We start from the raw sequence: 21,967 nt of genomic DNA on the forward strand, positions 1-21,967 counted from the left end.
GCCCCCTATCGGGCTCTGTGCTGACAGCCTGGAGCCTGCTTCGGATTCTGTCTCTCTCTCTCTCTCTCTCTCTGCACACCTCCCCCTCTCACGTTCTGCCTCTCTCCTTCCAGAGCAAATAAAAATTTAAAAAAAATTTTTAATTTGCTTAATTGCCACTGCCTTTTCACTGCTTTCTTCTACATCACGTCCTCATTTGTTCATTCGTTTATTGTTGCACCCTCTCTCCACAATAAGGGTTGGGACTTGGCCTGTAGTGTTGCTATATCCCACACCTAACACATTCCTGGTGCATAGTAGGCACTCAGTAAATATCTAAATGAATGTATCCACAGCTGAATAGTGTGCCCTAAGTGAAGAATCAAAACACAAACAAAACCCCCGAATCCTCACAATTTTAAAGCCTTATTAGGCTCAGGGCTAAAGGAACCGTAGGCGGAACTAGTGCCAAGGTCTTGGGCTGAGGATGTAAGGATGAAGGCCCCACGGGCCATCGGCTGTTCAGCAGTTGAACTCTACCTTCACGACCACCCACTCCGACGACTCCCAACACCCTCTCTCCGGATCCTCTATCCCCCGCCTCAGTTTCAGCTCCTAGGACCCCGCTGGCCTCCGCCCTCCTGACACTCTCTGACCCCAAGCGCCCCCTTTCCAGACCCCTCGGACTCCAGCCTCCAAGCTCCCCTCCTTCCCGGATCCCCGCGTACCTCGGCACCGCCCCATCCCCAGATCTTCTCGGAACCTGGGACCCTTCCACACCGCCCCCTCCCAGATCCTCTCTTGCGCCGCCCCTTTCTTCTCAGATTCCCTCGGTCTGCGGGACCCCGCGCCGTCTTCTCCCCGGATCTCTTCGGACCCCGGGACTCCCGCACAGCGCCCCCCCCGGACCTTGGCAGACCCCGGCACCGCCCCCTCCTCGGATTCCCTGGATCTTCAGGACCCCGCGCCTCCCCCTCCCCGGATCCCCTCGGCTCGGGCTCCGCCCCCGCGCGGTCTGCACGGACAAGCTCGCGCCGCGCAGCGCCCCCCCGCCCCGCGCCCGCCTCTGCGGCTGCGCGCTCGCGGGGCCGAGGCCGAGGGGAGGGGGTCGCGCCGGGGGCCGGCGGAGCTGCTGTGGCGGCAGCGGCGACTGAGAGAAACGGAGCGAGCCTGGCGGCCGCGGGCAGGCCCAAAGGCAACGGAGGAAGCGGCCATGTCGCGCTACACGAGGCCCCCCAACACCTCCCTGTTCGTCAGGAACGTCGCAGACGCCACCAGGTGAGCGGCGGCTGCGGCCGCAGGTTGGCGCGCGGGGGAGGGGCCGGGTAACGGCAGCGTCGCGGAGCCGGGTCGCGGCCCCCGGCTGTGCCCGGCGCCTGCCCGGCCTCTGGCTGGGCCTGTGCTTTCCGCGGAGGCGCCCTTCCCGGGAGCGGTGCGAACCCTCGGGCTGCTCCAGGCCGGGGCGGGACTCGCGCCTCCCCTCTCCCGGCCGGCGTTCCGCCCCGGCGCAGCGCACCCCCGGGGCCGGGCCCCGCACCCGGGAGATCGGTGCCCATCCTCTGCTTGAGGACCCGCGGCGCGCAGGCTTCTGCTTTCCCTGTAGCCAGGGTGCCTCCCCGCCCCTGGCCGAGAGTGTTTTCCCTCGGGCCAATGCCTGCGATTCGACTCCTTTGTCGCCGTGCCCCGATAAAGCTGCGCGTCTTGTGTCCTAGATGAAGAGGAATTGGGGATGGTGAGAACGTATTATAAAATAATGCGTAGTACCTTGGGCCTTACTCTTCCCGTTCTCTGAGTGTGGTCTACTTACAAGGGATGCTGGTTACATTTTGCTGCACAATACAAAGGATGGCTTCAGTGAAAGAGATTTATGTTTTTCTATAAAGTTCAGAGTGCAGTGTAAACACCCATGATAACGGTTTGGATAGACTTCCCTGGTCCAGTGAGATGCTCTCGGTCCACACATCCCCCTCCCCGCCTTGAGAATTCTTGCCTACATAGTGCTTAAACATAAATATTAAGGAATGACCTCTTCATCATAAAGCACTTTCTCCCTTAACAGGAGCCAGAGGGAATGAATGATAGAGGGTGGGATAGGGGCATAAATAGACGTTTCCATTTCACTGGTTTTACCTAATTTATTCGCCGCTCAACCTTTTTAGGTATGCAATATCATCTTTATAATACACAAGGAAAACCTGAAGCTTAAGAGTTTTAATGATTTAACTGGGGCTTAATGGCTTCAAATATTCAAATATTGGAGCCCTTGACTCCAGAGCCATCTGGAGTTATCATTGTCGTTTACCTTTGAGGAGTAAATGTTCAGTATTTTTTTATTTGATCCCTACTATTCTGTATGTCACAATTATAGAGTGTGGGTTAATATACCTTAATGACATCTAAAAGATGCGTGTGTTTATATTTCTCCTCTCAACCTGTGTATCAATACATAGAAAACAAATATTTATAATTTGGGTAGAGTAAAAAAAAAAAAAAAAAAATCCCACAGTTAAAGACCACCTGAATCTAAATAAGCATCTCGTCTCTCTAGTGTGTCTACAAAAAAGAGAGAGAGAGAGGTTTCCAGTTCCAGTAGCCACAGGGGCTAGCCAGGGTAATATGAATGAGTAAAGTTGTTGGGTTATAAGGCACAATAGGATGGTGTGGATTGTAGCAAATAGAAAAGAACTCATGCCATATAAAGGGGATGGCAACTGGTACTACTAGCTGCAGCTAATTACTACATAGACATTTGGACTTGTTGCCACAAAGTCCTAATTTTCTAAAGAAACTGAAACCTGTGTTTGTGTAAACTCTGTTCCAAAATGCTGGCATTTATTTAATTGAATTATATGAGATTCCTGTTTTTGTAGATTTAAAAGCTGTAAAATATTGGCAGTTTTATGTTTCAGCACACCTTAAGGCCAAATAAAACACATCACATGACACATGTTTTCTGATCTAGATAATCCACCATGAGTAATCAAGACTGAAAATTGAGATTTATTGATTTCTTTTTCCAGTTTTTTCACCACTTTTTAGTACTGCCACTGGGGGCAATCATCTAGATTTGTATTAATGGAATAATAATCGCTGACATTTGTTGAGTATTCACTATGTGTTAAACACTGTACTAAACATTTTGCATATATTATCTTACTAGATTTTCCCAATAACCCTGTAATGTATGTTCTTTATTAATCCCATTTCACAGATTAGAAACTGAGGCTTGGAGAAATTAAGTTTCTTATCTAAAATTGCCCAGCTGCTGAATAGTTTTGTGAAGGTAGAATCATTACGTGTAACTTATATTAAAAGCTTTTTTGCACAGGGTGGCATGCAGTGTAAGTTAACTGGTAATATGGCAACTATAACAAAGCCAAATTTTATTTAAAATACTTCTTTGTGCCCCTCCCATGTGCGTGCTCTATCTCTCTCTCTCTCACACACACACACATAAAATAAATAATACAAACTTTTAAAAAATTTTAAAAATGGGTACCTACGTGACTCAGTCGGTTAAGCACCCTCTTTTGACTTCAGCTCAGGTCATGATCTCATGGTTCGTGAGTTCAGGCCCCACACTGGGCTCTGTGCTGACAGTGCAAAGCCTGCTTGGGATTGTCTCTCTCTCCCTCTGTCTCCCTCTCCCGTGTGCTCTCTCTCACACAAAATAAATAAACAAAAAAAAATTTTTTTGAATGCTTCTTTGCAGTAGCCATTTTAATATGTGCCATAAAGCACAAGACATTAAAAGGTATTATAGCTTAGCTTAAATTTTTTTTGGAATGAAATTGAGTATCAAAACTAAAGAAAGACTTGGGGCGGTTGGGTGGCTCAGTTGGTTAGGTGACCGACTTCGGCTCAGGTCATGATCTCACAGTTTGTGAGTTCGAGCTCTGTGAGCTCTGTGTCGGGCTGTGTGCTGACAGCTCAGAGCCTGGAGCCTGCTTCGGATTCTGCGTCTCCTTCTCTCTCTGCCCCTCCCCTGCTCATGCTCTGTGTCTGTCTCTCAGTAATAAATAAATGTTTAAAAAAAAAAAAAAAAACTAAAGAAAGACTTAAAAATACATTTTAGGGGTGCCTGGTTAGCATAATCAGTGGAGCATGTGACTCGATCTCACGGTTATAGGTTTGAGTCTCGCGTTGGGTGTAGAGATTACTTTAAAAAATTTTTTTAAACTTTAAAAAAAAATTTTAAAATACATTTCATGCTGTTTTAATTTGTATTATTTTTCTTTTCACTGGTGAAACAAGATCTGGTTCAGGAAGAATATTACTTTTAATATCTTTGCTTTTGCACTATGTAGAAGAATAATTTTTTTTAAATGTCAGATATAGTTTTCTAATGGAACAAAGTAATGTCCAAATCCCAAATATAACATTCTCATTTTGATGCATAACATCATGTTAGGTTGGGAAGCAACCGTCAAGTACCTCGTTTGACATAATTAGTAGCATTCTTTGGTTACAGTGTGTATGAGACTATATTGATATTGATGGTGATACGGAAAAAGCATTAAACAGAATTCAGCAAGATTCATGAGAAAAAGTGTCAGCAAACTGGAATAGAAGGGAACTTCCCCAGCCCAATAAAGGGTACCTATGAAAAGCCTATAGCTAACAAGATACTTAATGGTAAAAGCCGAATGCTTTTCCCCTAAGATCAAAACAAGCCAAACATGCCCACTCTTACAACCTCAATTCATCATTTTGTTGCAGGCCCTAACCAGTGTAACAAGGGAAGAAAAATAAATAAAAAACATAAAAATTATAAAGATAGAAGCAAAACTTGTCCCTATTCTTAGGTGACATGTTTATGTAAACCTTAAGTAATGAGTTAGTAAGTTATCAGAATACCAGATAAACTTACAAAAAATCTGTTTCTATATATTAGCAGTAAACAGTTGAAAATGAAAAATTTAAAACAATTTTATTTGCCTTAGTATCAAAAAAACAGAAATAAGTTTAACAAGAACAACAACAAAACATGTAATAAAAACCTTTACACAAAAAACTACAATATAGTGCCAAGAGAAAGAAGACAACATAAATTGATATACCATGTTCTTGGATTCGAAAACAAAATGCTAAGTTATCAGTTCTCCCCAAACTGATTATATTATAGATTCAAGACGTTCCTGATCAGAGGCTGTTAAAAAAATAGAAACTGGGGGCACCTGGCTGGCTCAGTCAGAGTATGCCACTCTTGATGTTGGGGTTGTGAATTCGAGCCCCATGTTGGATGTAGAGATTACTAAAAAAAATAATAAATAAATTTGAAAAATACATGAAATAGGAAGTGACAAGTTAATTCTAAAATATATTGATATGGAAAGGATCTAGACTAGCCAAAATAATCTAGGAAAAGATCACTGAAGTTGGAAGACTCACCTGACATAAGACCTACTAAAAATATATAGTAATCAAGACAGTGTGATATTGGCCTAAGGATGGACAAATAGATTAATAGAACAGAATAGAGAGTCCATAAATAATCCACACTTACAGAGTCAGCTGATGTTTAACAAAGGTACCAGTGGAAAAAGGAAAAAGGAAAATCTTTTCAACAAATGGACAGTGCATACTGGGGAAAATGAACTGCAGCCTATACTTCACATCACAATTTGAGCTGGATCATCAATTGAAATGGAAAAGATAACAAAATAAAGCTTTTAGAAGAAAACATAGAAGAATGTCTTTATGACCTGGGGATAGGCAAAGATTTCTTATAGGACAAAGAAAGCAATTACCATAAAAGAAAAAAGAATATTGAAAAATTAGATTTCTCTAATTTAAAATTCTTGTTCATTAAGAAATGCTATTAAGAGAGTAAATAGTCATGCTACAGACTGAGAGAAAATATTCACAAAACATACACAAAGCAATACAAAGGACTTTTTTTCAGAATATGTAAAGAACTTTTACAACTCAGTAGTAAAAGAGACAAACATTAAAAATGGGCAGAAACCGGGGCGCCTGGGTGGCGCAGTCGGTTAAGCGTCCGACTTCAGCCAGGTCACGATCTCACGGTCCGTGAGTTCGAGCCCCGCGTCAGGCTCTGGGCTGATGGCTCGGAGCCTGGAGCCTGTTTCCGATTCTGTGTCTCCCTCTCTCTCTGCCCCTCCCCCGTCCATGCTCTGTCTCTCTCTGTCCCAAAAATAAATAAAAAACGTTGAAAAAAAAATTAAAAAAAAAAAATGGGCAGAAAGCTCCAACAGACACTTCACAAGGAAAATTAGCACATGAAAAAGTGCTTGAGATCATTTGTGATTTGGAAGTGCAAATTAAAACCACAGTGAGAGGGCTCCTGGGTGGCTCAGTTGGTTAAGTATCCAACTTTATTCAGGCTCAGGTCATGATCTCACTGTTAGTGAGATCAAGCCCCATGCAGGGCTCTGTGCTGACAGCGACCAAGTCTGTTTGGGATTCTCTCTCCCTCTCTCTTCCCCTTCCCCTTGTTCTTCTCTCACAAGATAAATAAACATTAAACCGAAAAAAACCACCACAGTGAGATTCCACCTAACTCCCACTTCAATGGCTAAGATAAAAAACAAAAAAAACCAAAAATCTGACAACTAGAAAGTGCTAACAAAGATTAGCCTAACTGAAATACATTGTGGGTGGGAGTATAAAATGGCACAACCACTTTGCAGGACTGTGGCAGTTTCATAAAAATTACAGTATATAAAAATTACACATCTTCTTTAACCCAGAAATACTGCTGGTAGGTATTAACAGGAAACAGCTGACCCATAACACATGAAAATATGTTGCACCTAACTGGTTGTTAGGTAAATTAAAATTAAAACATTAAGATACCCATTCACTTTATATGCTTCAGGATGATAAGAATTAAAAGTGTTAATGAGGAGGTGGAGCAGTGGAATTCTTATGTAGGTTTTGAGGAGTATAGATTGATTTGGTCACTTTGGAGAACATGTAGTTCTCTTCATGTAGTTCAGTAGAAGCTGAAGATCAGCGTGCTCTCCGGCCCACCAGTTGCATTGTGATGCATCCCAGGAATCTAGCAGAGCTCTGCATGGCACTTGTATCATAACATATGCTGCAGCATAGTTTGCAGTTTAAAAAACAGATAGCATCTTAAATGTTTATCCACAGAAAGATGGATAAGTAAATTGTGATTTATTGATAATACCAATACAGAGTTAAAATGAGTGAACTAGGGCTACATAGAGAAATTTCAAGGGAGGAGAAGGAGTAAAATTATATAAATAGTCTGATACCATTTATATGAAGTTTGACATATACAAAAACATGTAATTAGGGATATATTAATTTACAGTAAAAATACAAAATTATGCAGAGGAATAATAAACACCAATGATTGTCTCTAAGGTAGAATAATACATCTTGTTTCTAAAAAAATCACTGAAAATGATGACAAATATTGAGATATACTAAATCTTGGTGGATACATAAGTGTTTATTGTATTCTCTATTTTCTGAATGTCAAAATAGATGACACCAAAAATACAAAAATAAATGAGAGCAAAACAACAGCTAATAGCTGTGGCAGTGGTGACAATGGGAGCCAGCTCTTTTGGAAGTTTGGCTTCTTCAGATTTCTGTCACCCTTGGCTTCTGGGATTCCAAGCCTCCGTGACACACATTGCCCCAGCCTCCATTACACCATCTAGGATCCTTTTCCTGTCAGGCACTCACATTTGTTGAAGGGATTGGTTGCCTCAGAAAATTCATTTGAAGTCTAGCTTTGCTGCTGGCTATATGTACCTCTGGGCAAGGTAACTTCTCTCATTCTCATTCTCCTTGACTCTTAAATGGTAACTCAATATTTTGAGTGCCTACTTTGTGCCAAGCAATGATGCTAAGGTACACTGGTGAAGACACCTGCTTTAAAAGTGATTCTCAACCCTGATTCTCAGAATTGCCTGTGAAACCCTTAAAAAAACTAAACCTACCTGGGGCCCACCAGGGGAAGTACTAATTGGGTCCAAGGTTAATGCATCAGGCTGGAGTACCTGTTTTTATAACATCTCCTTCACAAATGATTCTAATACTCAGGAATGGCTGAGAGTCATTACCCTGTTGTCTTGTGTTCTGTGGCAGCAGGAATGTTGTTCTCCATCACATCGCTACAGGCTGGCCAGAGTAGGTGCTCAGTAAATATTTGTTGAATGAGTAAATGAAAGAAAGACATTGTCACTACCCTCCAAAGATAATAGTTTCAGGGAAGGCAGACAATTAAACATTTTATAATAAGTATTAAATGAAAAAAAGTAAAATAAAGGATGTCATGTCAGTTGCACTGTGTGGTGAATTCACATCTCTAGCTTTAATCACTGACTTTTAGTCTTGAAAGGAAAATAAATTTATTTAATAATAATTTTCAGTTGTTTACATAACTCTTTTTTTTAAAGATTTTATTTTATTTTTTTGAGTGATCTCTGCACCCAACATCGGGCTCGAACTCACAACCCCGAGATCAAGAGTTACATGCTCTACCTACTGAGCCAGCCAGGCCCCCTGTTTACCGAGCTCTTACGGATGTTCGGCCATCACCTCAAATCCAGCATTTCTTTTGCCTCTCTCCTCCCTCATCAATCTAACTTCTCTTTTCCAGCGATCTCATTTTTGTCATGGACACTGTCTTTCTTCCATTTGCCCAAGCTAGCAGCTTTGCAGTCATCTTTGAGTCTTCTTTCTGCATAATATGTTTTGAAGGACTTTTATTTCTTCTGGGCCACGTTTTGTGCTCATAGCTTGATGCTGAATCTCTAAGATCTCCATGAGGCAGTACGGTGCAGTGATTCAGAACACAGACGAGTGTCAGGTTGTGGATGTTTGATTCTAGTTCTATCATATGCTGGCTTGCTGACCTTAGGTGAATTCATCTGTCTGTGCCCTCACCTTTAAATTTTATTTATTTTTGGGACAGAGAGAGACAGAGCATGAACGGGGGAGGGGCAGAGAGAGAGGGAGACACAGAATCGGAAACAGGCTCCAGGCTCCGAGCCATCAGCCCAGAGCCTGACGCGGGGCTCGAACTCACGGACCGCGAGATCGTGACCTGGCTGAAGTCGGACGCTTAACCGACCGCGCCACCCAGGCGCCCCTGTGCCCTCACCTTTAAACAACCATAAAATTGTTAGCATTAAGGTGAACAGTAGCTGGATTGTAAATGTACTCTAATTGTCAGCTATAAATGCTAAGTATTTTGTCTCTTCAGTTTAAGTTGTTGCTCCATGAAGACAAATAAGCTAAATATTCCTTTGGTGTCCCCTTTTTAGTACCTGTCACAGTAGAAGGCATATAGGAGGCTTAAAAATACTTATCAAATTTAAGAATATGGTAGTTATTTTGCTTTATGTTTAATAGTAAAACAGTTTTCTTTAAAGCCTGAGAAATAATTTTAGGACTTCTTTAGCAGCTAATCCTTGCCATCTGAAAACAAAATTAACATAAACGTGAAATTATAGTGAGGCAAATGAATGTGTTCTTAATGAAATAGTTAACAGAACTTTTTATATTGACAATTGAAATATCTTTTAATAAAAGTCACTTTCAAAGATGGATAATAACTTTCCTTGGTCATTTTTTCCCCAATCCGAACAGCCACCTGGAGTGCTTATAAAAATACAGATTTCCAGCCCCTAATGCAGATCTTTTAAATCAGAATCTCTACAAGTGAGGCCTGAGGATTTGCTTTCTTTTTTCCTCCTTCCTAAACCCTGGGTGATTATTATGACAATTTTAGATAATACTGGTCTAGATAATACTTTCTTTTGAAGGTTTCAACTGGATTTCCGTAGGCAAAATATTTTAATCCAGCTATTCATATTTCTTTGCCTTATTTCTAAAACACTTCAGGCCTGAGGACTTGCGCCGTGAGTTTGGTCGCTATGGCCCTATAGTAGACGTTTACATTCCACTTGACTTCTACACCCGCCGCCCAAGAGGATTTGCTTATGTTCAATATCCTTTGTTTTACTGTGTGCATATGAATGTACTGTATATCTGTGCAGATATGCATGTGTATTCGGGAGCATATGTTATGAGATTAATATTGCCTAATTAAATGTGTTTATTTCTCTATCTCAGAAAATCTAAAGCAGTCCACAGTAGCTGGCAAGCACCCCCCAGTTTGAACCAACCTGTTAGCTAGAATCCAAGCATAAACCAAGCAGGCGAGAAAAAAGGCACCTAAAGTTCAAGCATCAAGGAGTAAAGAGGGAGGGTGGACACAGATATAAAGACCTGGAAGAGGGGAAGTCTTTATCAAGCAAAAGACAAAGCCAACACCAGGTTGAGACTTCGGCTTTCCTACATTTATTCAGAGTTCCAGAGTCAAAGCCAAGTCTGATTTTGTTGGTTCTGCGTCTCTTATAAAGTCCATCTTGCAAGCCTTAAAGAGTAAAGGTCAAGGTTCAAGATCAAGTGACATTGAGGTAATTGCCAAAGTCTCATTTTGTATTGCGTTTCTTGAGCTTTTTCTGTTTTCTATTTTTAAAAAATTAAACCCGTGAACAACCTCCTGAAAAACAGCTAGTCATTTTCTATAGTTTATTTCCATTTTAGTCAGGTTTAATATATAATTTACGTAGGTAAGGAAGTTTAGTGGGGTATTACAAACCAATATATGTAACTCCAGATGTTCACAGATTGCTTTTGTGTTTTTTTTATAATTATATCCCAAGTAATAAAAACATAAAAGTATTTTAAAATAGTAGGTTCAAAAGTAAATATCATTTTTAAAGGTGTAATATTTTAAGTTACATGTATCTTTGCAGTTTTGTTTATAGTAAGTAATTTTTCCTAAATGTCATAATCAAAAAGCCTTTTAGTGAAAGAGTAATTATAATTTCAGAATAAAGGCTTCTGTATGATGAAAAACCTGATGAATCTTTTACCTGAAAGAAGGGAGAGCCTAAACAATTTTTTTTTTTAATCCTAGCCAGTGTTGGACTTATTTTTTTCTCATAACATGTTCTTTCACATTATAAATGCATACTGCAGCTACACTAATGTGTGCATTAGAAGTGTAGTTACACGTTTGTTTCTGTTCTTACTTTTAGATGGATTCTTCTAAATCATAAGGGGACATTTTGTTTTCATAATAAAAGTGAAATTTCTGATTTTATATATATATATATGTGTGTATATATATATATATATATATATATGAGCTTAATAACTTGGAGTTGTTTTTTCCTATTAATTTCATGTCACATGTAAATAATTCTATAAAAATAATATTTTTACTTGATATCTGACGTTCAAAGTATCCTTAACAGCTAGTCATATTTGAAGATGTTCGCGATGCTGAAGATGCTCTTTATAACCTCAATAGAAAGTGGGTATGTGGCCGTCAAATTGAAATACAGTTTGCACAAGGTGATCGAAAAAGTAAGTGTGACTAAACATTAGATCTTGTTTATTCAGCAGAATGAGTTTTAGCTCTGACAGATTTTTTTTTTTTTTATTTTAAATTCTTTCAGAAAAGAATACTATTTGAATAGCTGTTACTGAGGTTTTCAGGTAATAAATTATTTCATATTCTAGCACCAGGCCAAATGAAATCAAAAGAACGTCACCCTTGTTCTCCAAGTGATCATAGGCGGTCAAGAAGCCCCAGCCAAAGGAGAACTCGAAGTAGAAGCTCTTCATGGGGAAGAAATAGGAGACGATCTGATAGCCTTAAAGAGTGAGTACAAAATACAGGAGGATTGAAAACTTAATTTTCTACTTTTTCTGGAAAACATTTTAAAGGGTTTTCAAAAACAGGCCTCAGAATCATTTTGTTTAATATACATAAAGGTCAACTTTTTTAAAAACGATATGCTCTTCTCTATTTGAAGTGTATTGTTATTTAACTTGGGTATATTGGGTACCTTCCAGTGTTTTTATTTCATGACAGACTTAATTTTAACCTTTTTAAATAGAAAAGTAATATGTACTGAAGAAAAAACAAAAAATTTTAAAATGTATACTTGACATATAAAGTGGAATTAAAAAAAATAAAGTTTTCCTAACTGAACAGAATAATTAAGAATTTAAGTTCGGGATGACTAAAAACTCATAAGAAATATAATCACTTGTGACAGGAGATTGAACTTAAAATTAATGTAAATCAATATATTTATAAAAGGTAAATTATTTTCAAAAACAAATTATAAGTATGGTACTATTCTAAGAAGACATGAAAATAGTAAGTTTTTTCAGAAAAAGATATTTGCAGGTTATTTATATTGCTAGCCAGGACTTTGTTTCTGTTAGAATAATAGTAAATCACTAATAATAAAAAATAATTAAAAAAATAGTAAAACACAATGAAAATTAATTAACTTGAAGTTATTTAAATAATAACTGAAATTGTATTAGCATTCTTAAATTCTTAAATAATTGTATTTATCTTGAGTTTTAGTGCTGTAATTTTTTCATAGACATGTAGAATTTTAAGGTAAATTTTCTTTAAGAATGATCAGCTTTGGGGTTCAGTCAGTGGAACATGCAACTCTTGCTCTTGATCTTGGGGTCATAAGTTTGAGCCTCATGTTGGGTGTAGAGTTTACTTTTTTTTTTTTTTTTTAATGTTTATTTATTTTTGGAGGAGAGAGAGACAGAACATGAGTGGGGGAAGAGCAGAAAGAGAGGGAGACACAGAATCCCAAGCAGAGTCCATGTCAGCACAGAGCCTGACACGGGGCTCGAACCCACAAACCATGAGATCATGACCTGAGCCGAAGTCGGATGCTTAATCGACTGAGCCACCCAGGTGCCAAGTGTAGAGTTTACTTTTAAAAAAAAAAAAAAAGAGAGGTGCCTGGGTGGCTCAGTCAGTTAAGCATCTGACTTCAGCTTAGGCCATGATCTCATGGTCCATGAGTTTGAGCCCTGCATCCAGCTCTGTGCTGACAGCTCGGAGCCTGGAGTCTGCTTCAGATTCTGTGTCTTCCTCTCTCTCTGCCCCTCCCCTGCTCATCCTTATCTCTCTTTCTCAAAGATAAATAAACATTTAAAAAATGTAAAAAAAATGATCAGCATTTACACGAATATCCTTTTTTCTGTGAGAAATAAGAGCACTCCTGGGCCACATGTAGTACACCTAAACTCTATATAGGCCCATATAACTTAAGATCAAAGATCACCAGGGCTGCTCACTTTCACTCTGATCCCTCCGTTCCTCAACTCCAAGAGCCTAGCCAAGAAAAAGCACAGTGTATGGTATATGTACCAGAGCTAGAGAGTTAATCTTTGCCCCAGGTTCCCAGATTTAAAAACACGACTGTGGAGTGACCTGACTCCAATCCCTCCAGCCAAGTGGAAGTCAAAGATAGGAAGTGAGAACTACATCTACCTTCTATGAGTTTTTAATATCCAGGAATCCTGATTGCTAGAAAATATGGCCCTGTCAGGGCTCTAGGATCTTACGTAGCAGTTCAGTACTTCTCCTTGTGTGTGAAAAAATATGTTGATTTGGCCCATCCTTAGGGAGGCATGAAGCAGGGAGGAAGCCCTAAGCACCTTTTATAATCCAGGAAAACCCAGTCAGGATTGAGCCATTACCGAGATTGGTGAAGAAATATTTAGAAACAGTCCTATCTGGAACATGATCTCTTTTATCATATTTTCTCTGATAGTATAAGAATATAAAACCTCCTTTGCATCTATGGAGAACAGTCAAGTTTGTCCGTGGCTAAGGGAAAGCCATTTTCCCATTGATTCATTATTTGAGATTTAGCTCTGATATATAGTTTCTATATTTAAAATACAAAATTATATTTATAGAACTTAAAACATAGTGAAAGCAAATCAAGATTTTAAAAAACTTTTACATGCCTTATATATAGGAAAGCCACACTGATAACAGTGGTACTGCTTCTGACTTTACGGAGGATATAAGGAAGTAATGTTCAACAGTTTACATTACTATGAATTTTATATTTATATACTATACACATATATATTATATATATGTATACATATAACTATACATATGTAGAAACTATACATATATATTTTAGCATAAGTTTAGAATGATACAGGTGGTATGTATAAAATGAATGAATTATTTATTTATTATTTTTAAATGAATGATGTTTATATCAAAGATTAAAGGAGGTATAATATTGTGCCTAACGCAACAACTGTTGTAACTTAATAATATCCATTGGCCCTTGTGAAGAAGACAAGTTTGTGAAAGAAAAAAGAAAAGTAAATTGCCCATTTTATTCATTAGGAATGTCAGTTGTTTCCCAAATGTATTAGAGCCATAGTTAACCAGTTTTTCTCCTGATTAATCAAAAAACAGCAAATATTCACATCATTTTATGCCTCCTAGTAAAAGTAAAGTATAACACTTAGCTGGAGAAAATTTAACAATGTCTATTGGGGCGCCTGGGTGGTTTAGTTGTTTGAGTGTCTGACTTCGGTCAGGTCATGATCTCCCAGTTCGTGGGTTTGAGCCCCACATAGGGCTCACTGCTGTCATTGCAAAGCCTGCTTCAGATCCTTTGTCCCCTTTTTTCTCTGTCCCTCCCCCACTTGTGCTCTCAGTCTTAAATATAAATAAAACATTTAAAAAATAGGTTATAGTTTAAAAAAAAATGTCCATAAATTATCCCAAATCATCATGAAGTATCAGGAATAGAAAGAACCACATCTTCTTGTAACAATGCTGTTTTGCTTTGTACTCATCATAAGATCATTGCTTGATCTCTCTGACTTCAGTTTTTTCCATTTGTAAAATTATAGAGAATGCAAATCTTACCTAGTTCTCATGACATTCATAAGGATCAGATTTTGTGTGTGCATATGTGCATGCGTATGAATGAAGTAGTGTATGTATAAGCCTAACATATACTATAAGTAAATACAGTATAAGTGCTATTATCTTAGACTAAAAAGAGGTCTCTTATTTTGTCTTTAGTGGATATGGATAAAAAAACAAACTAGTGGGGCGCCTGGGTGGCTCAGTCACTTGAGTCTTATTCTTGATTTCAGCTCAGGTCTTGATCTCACGATTTGTGAGTTCGAGCCCCACATTGGGCTCTGCGCTCTCAGCATGGAACCTGCTTTCGATCCTCTGTCTCCCTCTCTCTGCCCTTCCCTTACTCACATTCTTTCTCTCCAAAATAAACACTTAAAGAAAATTATTCTATCAAGAATGTTACTTGTTAAATGCATTAAGAAGCCGACTGGGAAAGCTATCACTTTGTTAACAGTTTTACTTAAAGTAATAAAACCTTTGTTATATAAGCAAAAGAAAAAAAATTACTCTATCATTTCTTGATATTTATAGTCAGCTGTCAGTCTTAATGTTGCTCCTTTACAGGTAATGTATCTTATTCTCCAGGGTTTAATGAGCTGCTTGAAATTGTGAGTTGATGCTTTTCATTAGTTTGGGAAAATGCTAGGCTATTATCTCTTCAAATATGGCTTCTGCCTCGTCCATTTTTTCTTTTTGGCTGTGTGACTGTGTACATATCTCTTAGGCTTTGTTCTGGATTTCTTAAAATTCCTTTTCTCTCATTGTGTTTCAGTATATATGTTTTTCTAATAATCTGTTTTATAGTTCAGTTCACTTTTTCTTCTGTATATTGATTGCTGTTAAATTTATCTAGTGACTTTTACATTTCAGATATATATTTTCAGTTCTTAAAATGTCCATTTGTTTCTTTCTACAGATTCCAATATTCTGTTGAACTTCTCCATTTTTTAATCTGTTTTGCCTGTCTTCTTATTTTCTTGATAGGACATTGGTCATAGTCATTTTTAAAAATTCCTGTCTGAATAATGCCAATATCCAAATTACTTTGGGTCTGTTTTTTTTTTTTTTTTTTTTTGTCTTGTATTTCCTTAGCTTTTAGTCATTTTTATCTATTTTTGACATATTTCATGGATTTCTTTATTGGATGTTGGACATCGTCGATGAAAACTTGCAGTGCTTTGGATGATATCCTCCAAAGGAAGTTTCTTCTAGTAGGTGGAGGAGTATTGGCAGATCACCTTGATCTTTTCAAGGCTTGTTTGAGGCATTGTTAAGACTGATCGGTAGGATATGGCCCTTCTGGGTTCTTAATTGAAAGCCTGGGTTGTTACTCAAGGCTCTTTGACCTTTTGGGGGTTGAACTCCAGCCTCTCTCCCCAGCACTGTGTGTCTGATAGAATTTCATCTTGATTCTTGAATCTTCCAACTGCTCTTTTTCTTGACCTCTAGGAGTCTCATCCTTTATGTGCACAGCTTAAAAGATGGCCAGTGACTTGAAGAGAATTTGTAGGCAAATTTTAGGAGATTTCTTGACTGCCATTTTCTCATCTCTGAGATTTTGCCTCTTTAGTCCCAACCATTTTGGTAGTCCTGAATCCTAATTTGTCTGTTAATATGCTTAGTCAAATAGCCATTTTCTGTTTGGGTTCAGTTCCACCATGCCAACATTTGGAACATGGTCTTTGTAAAAGAGCCATGGTTTGTAACCCCTCAAGTTCTGCTAGGGTTGGTTGGTTATTCTCTAATACCTTTAAACAGTTGTTTTATAAATGTTGTTTAGCTTCTTTATATAGCTGTTTTCCGTGGGAAGATTAGTCTAATACAAGTTGCTCTATCATGGTGGGATTCAAAAGTCCTGCATTTGGTTTTGGTTTTGGTTTTTATAAGCATTATTTAATAAACTTTAAATAGTTACTTTCTCTCTTTTTTTTAATCTTTTTTTCCCTTCAGATTTTCATACCTCTTAGGAGTTGTATAACCCAGATTTATTATGCAGGGCATTTTTCAGAACTGACCTGTATCATGAGATAAATCTAGCAAAGTAAAAATCTTTTGGTCATACATTCTAGTATAACAAATATTACAGACTTGGTACTTACATTTGAACTAAAAGCATGCATAGCAAAATTAAAATTGTTTCTTTTAGTTTATCCAGTGAAATCATAACTAATATTAGGTAAAATGTATACATTCCTAAAGTTGCTGTTTCTAAACCTATTAAATGTTTTTGTGTGAAATATATACTGTTAACATTATGGATATTTGCAGGTCTCGACACAGGCGATTTTCTTATAGCCAATCTAAATCTCGCTCCAAATCACTACCAAGGCGGTCTACCTCAGCAAGGCAGTCAAGAACTCCAAGAAGGAATTCTGGTTCTAGAGGACGGTCAAGGTCCAAGTCGTTACCAAAAAGATCCAAGTCAATAGGAAAATCACAATCAAGTTCACCTCAAAAGCAGACTAGCTCAGGAACCAAATCAAGATCACATGGAAGACATTCTGACTCCATAGCAAGATCCCCTTGTAAATCTCCCAAGGGGTATACCAATTCTGAAGCTAAAGCACAAACAGCAAAACACTCTCATTTTCGATCACATTCCAGATCTCGGAGTTATCATCATAAAAACAGCTGGTGAACAGCAGCAGAAGAGTGCTACATAGTCTTGAATATAAGTCATTAAACCTCTCATTATGCTAAATAAAAATTCTTCAAGGCTTATAGAAAATGTGAGTTACTTTGGGCATGTGCAACAAATAAAGTCTCTCTAGCTTTGGGTTAATAAAGATTTGGTCTCAATTTAAAGGGCCCATACCACAAATTATGATGTGTCTGATGTCACCATTTTATGGACCATTTTTTGTTTACCTTGTGGCAGAATGGTACTTTTCAAAAGAAATGGGTAAAATGAAATTAATGTAGAAAATTCTACTTGGATATTAAGTATTAGTAATACTGATACATTTTACATAAAGATTTTTTACTTTAAAGCACTTTTACTTTCATGTAAAAAATAATGACTGTATAATTGCAAAGGGAAGACTTAAACTATTTGACACCTTATGTCTCTGTTGTATCTTCTCTTTAAACTTGGACCAATTCCTAGTGGCTATTAGTTCATATTACAAAATTCTGACATTCCTGAAAGAAGAATCTATATAGAGATCAAGAATTCAAAAGATACATTCTCTCCTGAGCTCAAAAAAGCTTTTATTTTTACCATGTGGAACAGTATAAAGTTGACATTAAATTACATCCTGTACTGTGTTCATTCACTTCAGAAATATCAAAACATATAAAAAATACTGAATTTTGAATGGTTGGAGACTACTCTAAAACTTGTATACAGCACTCATAATCCAAAAATACTCATATTAAGCCTTATACATTTGAAGAGTAGTGGTACATTTTGTATAAAAATCATATTTTATAACATGATTTCTACATACCTACTTTTCATCTACTGAATTCTTCTTAGAGCTCTAGCTCAAGACTTTAAATTGTGTAGAATAAGTCCTATTATTTTTGAAAGTGTTTAGTAACTTGTAGTAAGGAATTCAAGATTGCATCCTCTATAAAGCTTTGTGGTATTCAGATTTACTTTACACTGCCCTTCATTTTTATAAACCAAATAACTTTATTATTGCTTTTGTAGTTGTTAAAACTGAGAATTTCTTTAAAAATGTGTTTGTAGTTTACGTTTTTCAGAGGGTTTTGGTAGTATTTGTGATAAAATGGTTTTGCATATGATTACTATAGGGAATATATTTATAGAGTCCTACTTGTGTACTTTGTTGAATTATATTGAAAATTAAAAGTTCTCAGTCCATACAGTTAATATTTGTATCTAGAGTGCATAAGAAAAATCTGTCTTCTATTTTTGGCGTATAGAAGCCAGTGTTGCTTCTATTTTTTTTTTTTTTAATACAAATTCCATTTTTCTTTGCGTTTTAGACCCTATGTAAGAAACAACTTTACAAAATAATATGCTGGTGATATTTGGACAAGTACCATAAATTCATGTATACTGTACAGTACTTTCTGGATACATTTTCTCTAATCATAGTAGAATTTGTTTCAAAACTGCAACTCTTTGAAGTGTTCAGCTGTAATAAAATTTAGTTATAAAATTACATGGCACTGTTGAAAATCTAAAGGATAGTCCAAAGAAAGAACAAACAAATATTAATAGTAATGTTTTATATTTTCTGAATAAATGTTTGGGTTTATCCACACACATACGCAGTCATTTGAAATGCTAAGTAAGAATTGATTATAGTGTCTTTACTTTTCATTTAATTATATCTTAGTAAAAAGTTAATACAGCAGTTTCTTTTTTCTTGTTTTTATTTTTTTCATATGGCAGTGTTTCTGAACATGCTTATCCTTTGATTTACCTCTGATTTGGTTTTCCATGGTAATCTTTAGTCTTCTTAGGAGGATCCTATTTGATTTGATGGAAAAACTGGAATAATAGTTCAGACTTTTTTGAGCATTGACTTGACACTGCTTTATAAGTTTTATATGATTCACTCATCATCACAACAGCTGTATGAGATAAATACCACTGCAGATAAGGAAAGAGAGATGCAGAGAGGTTCAGTGATTGCATTAGGTCACACAGCTATTAGATTTTGGGAGTCGTCGGTGGCTGGACTCCACACTGCCTCTCCCTGTTATGCTTTTTGGAAGAAGTCTTTGACGGATAATATGCTAAACTAAGATAATGTTTAGAGGGAAAGGAGAAAATAGAATTAGGAAAATAAATGATTATAAGTGAAAATGGGTTCTGTGTCTTAGTGGAAATCGACACTTGTGCTAGTTCCTTGAGAAATTGTCTTCTGGGTATATCTCTATTCAGGATTCACTTTGGTTATAGCATTGTTTCTTGAACCATTTAAGGGAGGATACTTATGGGTGAGATTGTTAATAAAGCAAATGTTTTACACATCTGTGATCATTTTCTTTAACGATAATATATTTACTTAGGTACTTCTCAAGTTTAGCATAGGGGCACTATCTACATTTGTTCAGGATCGGAGGATAAGTTAATGTCAAATAATATAAAAATGGCCACTACAACTGCTTGTTTTCTTTCTCCTCATGAATAATAATTTCCATATAGCAGCTGATATTTTGTAGCTGCAAACAGTGGAATATGGCAGATTTTTTATTTGGACCCTAGGATTTAACCTTTGTCACTGGGCTAGCTTACTTTTAAATGAAAATAAATTCAAGACTTTATTATTTGTAATGTTTACTTGAGATATAACTATTCTAAGACATACCATTATATTACAAATAAGGACGTCTGCCTTTATTCTCATCCCTTTTTTGCAAAAGGCAAAATGAGTAAAAATGTAAAGGAAGTATTTAGAAATACTTTTACACTTCCTCTAAACTATATTAAAATTGTAATTTCTTAGAATTAAAAATTAAGTATTTTCCAAACAGAATACTTGGGAGTATTTGTATGTAGATAAATATATGCTAGTTAGGGGCGCTTGGCTGGGTCAGTTGGTAGAGAATGTGACTCTTGATCTTGGGGTGGTGAGTTCAAGCCCCATGTTTAGGGGCTTGAATATATATGTAAACTCTACCCTCAACATGATACTTAGTAACTTAAGCAGTATGGTCTGGTGCAGAGATGTTAATTTGGCATCGTAGAACCAAAGCTTTAGGTCTATCCCCTGTAGATTTTCAAACAAGTCAATGACTCCCAAGAATTTAAGGACCAGTGGTTCAGTGAGATAGGGATTTTGGACTCATAACTTATCTACAGATAACTAGAAGACACTTTCAAGTATTACATGAGGATTATACACCTTATCATCGAAATCACTCCCTTGATGAATGGGGGTATTTATGATCATATCATGAACTCTGGCATTGGTTTATGAGGTCAGTTTAGGCCCTCCGGAAAATGTATGTCTTGTATACCTATAAAGTTAAGCAAATTGAATATAAAGATAATTGAATCAATAAGCCTTTTTAGAAATGTATTCTCTGACAGAAGTGTTAGATATTCCAGGTTGATTCAGCTTATCTCTAATCAATACAATAATGATGTACCATTTTTTTTTTTTTTTTTTTTACTTAAAGGAATCCTGTGGAAAAAAGATTGAAATAGGAAACAGACTATTATACCGCATCAGTAGTATTTTCCCTCCAAAATTATAATGTTTTTATTCTGTTTAGAGTAAAGGGATATATGAGTCTTACATTCTAGGAATATACTGCAACTGTGAACTTAAGAAATAGTACCAACTTGTGAGTAGATAGATGGTTACTGTTTTATAAAAGTAGGTGATTTTAAGTATATGGTTCATTTAATTTAAAACACCGTATCCAACCTACATGTTTATAGTAAATAGATTACAAGTTAAAATCAAGGATATCTTGGGGTACCTGGGTGGCTCGGTTGGTTGAACATCCAATCTTGATTTCGGCTCAGGTCATGATCCCAGGGTCATGGGATCAAGCCCTGCATTGGGCTCTTTCCTGAGTGTGGAGCCTTAAGATTTTCTCTCTCAAAAAAGAAATTAAAATGTTTAAAAAAGTGTAATTGGGGGGCGCCTGGGTGGCTCAGTTGGTTAAGTGTTCAACTTTGGCTCAGGTCATGATCTCACGGTTCGTGAGTTCGAGCCCCATGTTGGGCTCTGTGTTGACAGCTTGGAGCCTGGAGCCTGCTTCGGATTCTGTGTCTCCCTCTATCTCTGCCCCTCCCCACTCTCGTGCTCTCTCTCTCAAAAATTAATGTTAAAAAAAAAATTTTTTTTTTAAAGTGTAATTGGAACACAAAGCAAAATTACTACTCTAGTTTATGAGTGTACTTCTATGAACTAAATGCCTAAATCCTATGCACTTTTTAGAAAGGGCATAGTAGAGTTAGATTGAGGAAAACCAGAATTCTTTGCTATGATGATCACTTGTTTCCTAAAGAAATAACTACATTCTAGTTTTCTTAGCTTATCCTAATACTATAGACTTAAAATGCTGTTGACTTTAATTTCAAGAAAAATCTCAGTATAAAATAGTCTTCCAAGCCCCAAGTGATAGCCAACTTCTTTTAATAGTAAGTTAATATTAAGTAAATAAATTTTAATGGCTTTTTTGAGGGGAAGGGATTAAGAATCATTCCTATTACGTTGGTGAGGCAGTATCTACTTTGTGAAAATAATACTTTACAAGTTGAGAACAGTAGTCTGTTGAAGACCTTTTCAAAATTGACATAAGCTA

At 37.3% G+C, this 21,967-nt stretch overlaps 1 protein-coding gene and 1 long non-coding RNA gene across 6 annotated transcripts; one reads left to right on the plus strand and one right to left on the minus strand.

The window, feature by feature from the left end:
* Positions 1–834: 834 nt before the first annotated feature.
* On the plus strand, positions 835–19,678 carry SRSF12 (serine and arginine rich splicing factor 12). Of its 5 annotated transcripts, none has more exons than XM_053904658.1 (5): positions 835–1,257; positions 9,829–9,933; positions 11,261–11,364; positions 11,521–11,662; positions 16,997–19,678. In XM_053904658.1, exons 1-5 carry the CDS (start codon positions 1,193–1,195, stop codon positions 17,364–17,366), a joined length of 786 nt encoding a protein of 261 aa, XP_053760633.1. In that variant the 5' UTR covers positions 835–1,192; the 3' UTR covers positions 17,367–19,678. The 5 variants fall into 5 exon arrangements, with proteins under 5 accessions (XP_053760633.1, XP_053760634.1, XP_019298380.1 ...); XM_019442835.2 differs by lacking the exon at positions 835–1,257 and adding an exon at positions 1,434–1,711; XM_053904661.1 differs by lacking the exons at positions 835–1,257; positions 9,829–9,933 and adding an exon at positions 10,298–10,406 and having other exon boundaries at positions 11,253–11,364.
* On the minus strand, positions 7,102–9,834 carry LOC109263398 (uncharacterized). The gene is made up of 2 exons (XR_008422961.1): positions 9,086–9,834; positions 7,102–8,868 (listed from the first exon to the last, which is right to left on the minus strand). It is a non-coding gene; the product is annotated as an uncharacterized LOC109263398 (long non-coding RNA).
* Positions 19,679–21,967: the final 2,289 nt, after the last annotated feature.

Source organism: Panthera pardus, unplaced genomic scaffold, assembly GCF_024362965.1.
Source record: "Panthera pardus isolate Hobbes unplaced genomic scaffold, ASM2436296v1 HiC_scaffold_17, whole genome shotgun sequence".
Taxonomy (NCBI): Eukaryota; Metazoa; Chordata; class Mammalia; order Carnivora; family Felidae; genus Panthera; species Panthera pardus.

Bases quoted from the DNA above. Each gene is read 5' to 3' on its own strand.
- SRSF12 (XM_053904658.1), top strand. From the start codon at position 1,193: ATGTCGCGCTACACGAGGCCCCCCAACACCTCCCTGTTCGTCAGGAAC. The intron at 9,934-11,260 runs ATATCCTTTGTT...ACAGCTAGTCAT, and splicing joins AGAGGATTTGCTTATGTTCA to ATTTGAAGATGTTCGCGATG. The intron at 11,365-11,520 runs GTAAGTGTGACT...TTCATATTCTAG, and splicing joins TGCACAAGGTGATCGAAAAA to CACCAGGCCAAATGAAATCA.